At 39.0% G+C, this 5,000-nt stretch overlaps 1 protein-coding gene across 1 annotated transcript in view; it reads left to right on the top strand.

The window, feature by feature from the left end:
• Positions 1-2,885, top strand: part of LOC138046015 (neurofascin-like) — a 36,559-nt gene extending 33,674 nt beyond the window's left edge. Inside the window, exons 10-12 of the mRNA XM_068892703.1 lie at positions 632-958; positions 1,477-1,550; positions 2,736-2,885. Coding sequence (XP_068748804.1) covers positions 632-958; positions 1,477-1,550; positions 2,736-2,885 — 551 coding nt within the window. The remainder of the gene's footprint in view (positions 1-631; positions 959-1,476; positions 1,551-2,735) is intronic.
• Positions 2,886-5,000: the final 2,115 nt, after the last annotated feature.

Raw genomic sequence — 5,000 nt, 5'->3', positions numbered from 1 at the left:
AATGACCGCTGACTCCTCCGTTCTAAGCCGCAATGCTGATGGCCCAAAATCGGAGTAAAAACCTTTTTTTTAGGTGGAAAAACGACGGACAGAAAAAAAGTTGAAAACATTATTGTACATGGCCTAAAGTGTAAATAAAATATGCTTATTTTTTTGGCTTGAGTCCGCTTTAACCAGTCCTTTACAATGATAGGCAAGAGGGCGAACAAAATACCTGTCAAGTGATCGCTATACTACCCTCACGGTGTCTCAATTTGACCGTCGTCATCCTCATCCACATCATCATCATCATCATCATCATCATCATCATCGTCTTCAAGCAACGCTCATTTCATCAAGCGTCTCGTAATGGTTTCCGCCAGGCTAATTTTTTGCTTAACTCGACTTGTTCTTAACCAGTCTTGGTTTTGTATTCGTCGTGGGTGAGTATGGTCGCTTCTCAAAGTCAATTTCTGAAAATGTGCAAATTTATTTTTGAAAGGGGAGGGGGTGGGGAATGGAGTATGGAGTAGGGTCTCTCAACCTATCTTCATAAACTTGATTCAATTCCAAGGGAAAGCAGAAATATCTTCTTCTCCTCCAATGGCACTTGTTCCTTGCTAGTAAAATTGTATCTTTTTCGTTGATTTAGGAGCGCCTCTCCCTCCCACCAATGTTCAGGTGGCTAACTGCACAAACCACACTACGAATATCACATGGGAGCTGAGACTGCCTTCAGATATCCTTCCAACCGGCTTCATCATCGAGTGGAGGTCTATGCCTGTTGGTCATAGTTTAAACCAGCGCCAATTGCCTTCTTTTTCAAAACTGGTCGAGATTCCAGGTGGCTTCAGTCGCTCTTATGAAGTCAATGACTTGAAGCAATGGAATGAAATACAATTCCGAGTCCGGGCCAACAACAGCCTCGGGTATGGATTCCCTGGCCGTATTGTAGACGGGTGCGTTAACGGAAGTAAACGTAAGTATCTCATAAGTTGGGATTATTGTTAGGTGAAATAAAAGATTAGGGAGCCTAAGTGGAGGACATCAACGACGGCATATCAAAAGATACCTTTGTCTACGTTTTCTTTATTATTCCAAGTTGTTCGAGCATGGAAAGTGCTTATCAACTTTCCAGGAAAAAAAATGGTTAAACAATGTGATTCTTTGGAGAGAAAATTTGATTTTTAAGTTTCTTGCTTTAGTTTTAGTGAGTTCGGGATTGACCAAGTCAGTAAACAGTTTTGGTCGTTTGTCCCACTAAGGAATGGAAATTTATGATGGCCAGGCCTTTGTGATACATCAATTCATGATCTAATGAAGGCCTATAATGATATTTTATTAAGGTGAATAAGCCATTCCAAAATTCGACCTCCAAGTTTCACGAATATCAAGTCTTATCGTTCCAATGAAAGCGACTTCACAGAATGTCCCTAATATTCTTTCAAGAGAGGTCGCTTACCTTGTGTAATTTCACTTATCTGCTCTGTGTTTTAGGGCCTTTCCTTTCCCCGAAGGATTTAAGATCCACCCTATTGTCTGGAGACGGTATCATAAGCATAAGTTGGACGGTGAGTGATTGTATAGGTAATTAATTGAGTGCAATCTGGAATGAATGATCACGAGTAATTTTTGTCAAAGACTGAAAAACTGTAAATGCAATTTGTAGTGTGTGACACAATGCGATATCAACTTCATGTTTCCAACATTGCACTCATGAAAATTGGCCCTTATTCAATATAAGTGAAAAACTTTATTATTAATCGATAACTTAAACAGGAACAGGCGGCAATGCGCATTACTTAACACACGTCATCTATGGTTGTACATTTTGATTGCGCCATCTAGAACTTTCCTTTGATAATTGACCTATCAGAATGCTCTCAGTTTTGTTTCCCTTGCTGTTTTGGCACTGAATCACGTAATGGTTTTACTCTGGTATTACGCAGGCAAATGCGTTTATGCTTAGGTCCCATCAGAATGGAGAAATTTCTCATGTACGTTATTTACAAAACATAAAAAGAAACGGATAATTTGATTTTTTTCCCATTTATTTTTAATCATTTTAAAACTAAGTGCACTAGGTTTCACCTTTAAGAGTGTTTTTTTGTTGTTTGACTCCGAGATTCTTGAATTTCTTTCAAAGATGCTGGCTAATTGCAAATCGGTGACATAGAGGCCCAGGCAAATGACTCTCAAACATTTGCTTTCAACACTGGTTCGGGGGGGAGTGGGGGGGGGGGGGGGGGGCGATTTGGTTGAACACCGATGTAGAAACTCGTTCCCCCCCTCCCCCCCTTCTCTTTCAACCATATTGAAACATGTTGAATCGAGAGTTGAATCGATGTTGAATGAGTTTTTAAAAAGGTGTTTATAATAATATATCAAATCAATGTGCGCTCCTCTGGATTGGTCAATCAGCTATGTTTTATGGTGCCAGTAAACTCATGGAAAAATCGCGCGTCTTCTGAATTATTATATAAAAGCAATAGACCATAAGTTTCTATGGTTTATAGGCAATGATAAACCACTTGGAATGTTAGAAGAACACTCGAAGAATTCGCAAATCACTCGCCTGCGGCTCGTGATTTACGAATTTTATCGTGTTCATCCCGCGTGGTTTATTAGCCTATAAACCATACAAACTTGTGTTCTATTGCTTAATTAAACTTTGCTTTAAACAACCATTCTACATTTCTTGTGATATCGCGAATGTTGCATGATGTTGAAGCTGTGTGGCCTCCCTGCTTCAACAGGTTAACACTGAATGGCCATCCGTCAAACTGACATTGAACATTTCCTTACAATTACACTATGTAGTCCCATCTCAATATGACGATCTTACCGCTGTAAAGAAGAATGAAAAACAGGCAGAATTAGAGCTACTGGTCAACAAGAAACAGTAGCGTTTTCTGATCTAAAGCTAAGCTGATTCTTGCAGTAGTTGTGCCTAAACACCACTTTGAAAAACGGTTAGCTTTCAATTGTTTTTCTGGATTTTCTACTATGATAATACTCTGAAAATTCAACTTTCTGGGAGCTTGTCTCGTTAGTGTAGTGGATATCGGAAACTGTAATAAAAAGCCGTCGATCTGGGTTTGACTCTCGGCTTCACCTATTTAGAATCTTCTCTGCATGTTTAAAGAGTTTGTTTCTTTGAAATAGATTGTACGTCGTGCAAGTTTTAACTTGAAAGAAATGTCAGTTTGAGGATAGAACTAAGTGATGACCACCTTCCAACATGGTTCGGTATGCGCGTGCGCATTAATTTGGTCTCTTAATGACGTAGCCATGTCCGTGCCGAGAGTAATAACCTGGGACTGAATACCCAGGCCTCTCGTGAAGGTCTTCGTTGAATCAAATGTTGATGATGTGTGTCTGCACTATGCGTTGTACATGTTTGGTACATTTCTGTCGTTTTGCGGGAAAATCAACAATAGACAAAATTGGCTAACTCTATGTTGTACAAGCGTACCCAATTCAAAACCGGTTGGGAATAAAATGTTTCGTTTCAAGGTATTTCCATAGCATTTAAATGTGAACGCTACATTTATAATGGTAAATGCAATACACTAAAGTCAGTGCATAACCCAGCAGTTATTCTCTGCCTAAACAGAGTGTTTGTTTAATCTCCCAAAGCGGGTTAATACTGAGGTTTCCAGGTATTGCCACGTAACGTCACCAAATGTTTACACCTGCATATGTGTCACGAAGTGTCCTCACCTAGCTTAGCTGGAGTATCCATTCTAGTCATAACCCTTTTTAAATTACGTGTTTAGTTACCTGGACCTTAAATGAAAGTGATCTGGAGTTGTCCTTGTTATGATACCCCTTTCCTTATGTTAACGATGTTATTCTCATGCTAATTAGTTTGAATTAACATAAGAAAAGCAGTGAGGTTTCTATCAAAACAATGTTATCTTCAGTCTCACTTTTTTTTCATAGTCCAGGTCACTAAGCACACAACTGGGAAATGGTCTATTTCCCTTTTTGTTACATCCATTTTAGATATCGTTGGGGATCCTTGCAATCTGATTGGCCCGCAGCACGTGCGATTTATTCACGACATAATCGCATAGTTTCCCACGTAGACGTTCTTAAGGCCTCGTCACATGTTTTCTCCCCCAAACGTCTGCTGAAACTAAAAACCACTTCAGTTCAATGGCTGTTTGCCCACTAGTTAAAAGTAACCAATCATATTGACTAATTGTGTTTTTCATGGCCAATCACATTCTGCGAATGAATGCCATGCAAAACACAAGTTTACTCAAAACTGAAATCGGCCTCTGATGGTCCGTAAATTCCACGAACGGAAAGTGGTTTTTCGTTTCATCAGACGTTAGTAGAAACCGTGACGAAGCCCTAATACGTCCTGCGGTTGGAGGCTAAACATCGCACTATTTTTTGCTCTAAATCGCACCATTTCTTCAGCGAGCACTTATTTGACATTACATCCCCATATACAAACACTGTATGTTCCACATTTGCCCCATTTTCAAATGGCAGATTTTTATAGTGAAAAGGTTTGTTAGAACCTGAAGATATACTGGAAAGTTAAATTTATCAGTGAATGACAGTGACATCCGTTTATTACTGATGATAACACTTATCAAGGGAATGTCTATAATTTTAAGGGCTCAGAGAGCATAACTATCTTATGTCGAATTTTAGGCTTGTTGCATGTGATCTGCAATTCCATGAAAAATTATTGTCCAGTATTTTTTTTTGACTATTTTTGCATTTCATTTTGGGGAAATAATGCATGCAAGGAAAAACTCAGCTTTTTGCATGTGTTGTTTCTCAAAAACAAAACACAAATCAGCAAAAAAAATAAAAAATACTGGACAATGTTTTTGATCAAATTGCAGGTCACACGCAAAAATTCGGACAAATCCAAGAGAAAATCGAAAAAAAAAAGGCCTAACATGTGACAGTATGCTCTTGACCCTTCATTTATTTGTGTTCTTCCAGAAAATGCTTAAACCTCTCCCACAGAAGGTTGTTTGGATCAGACCCCTCCA

This window comes from Montipora capricornis, chromosome 4, assembly GCF_036669925.1.
Source record: "Montipora capricornis isolate CH-2021 chromosome 4, ASM3666992v2, whole genome shotgun sequence".
NCBI lineage: Eukaryota > Metazoa > Cnidaria > Anthozoa > Scleractinia > Acroporidae > Montipora > Montipora capricornis.
The sequence above is the reverse complement of the archived record's forward strand: the minus strand, read 5'-3'. Positions and strand labels throughout refer to the sequence as shown.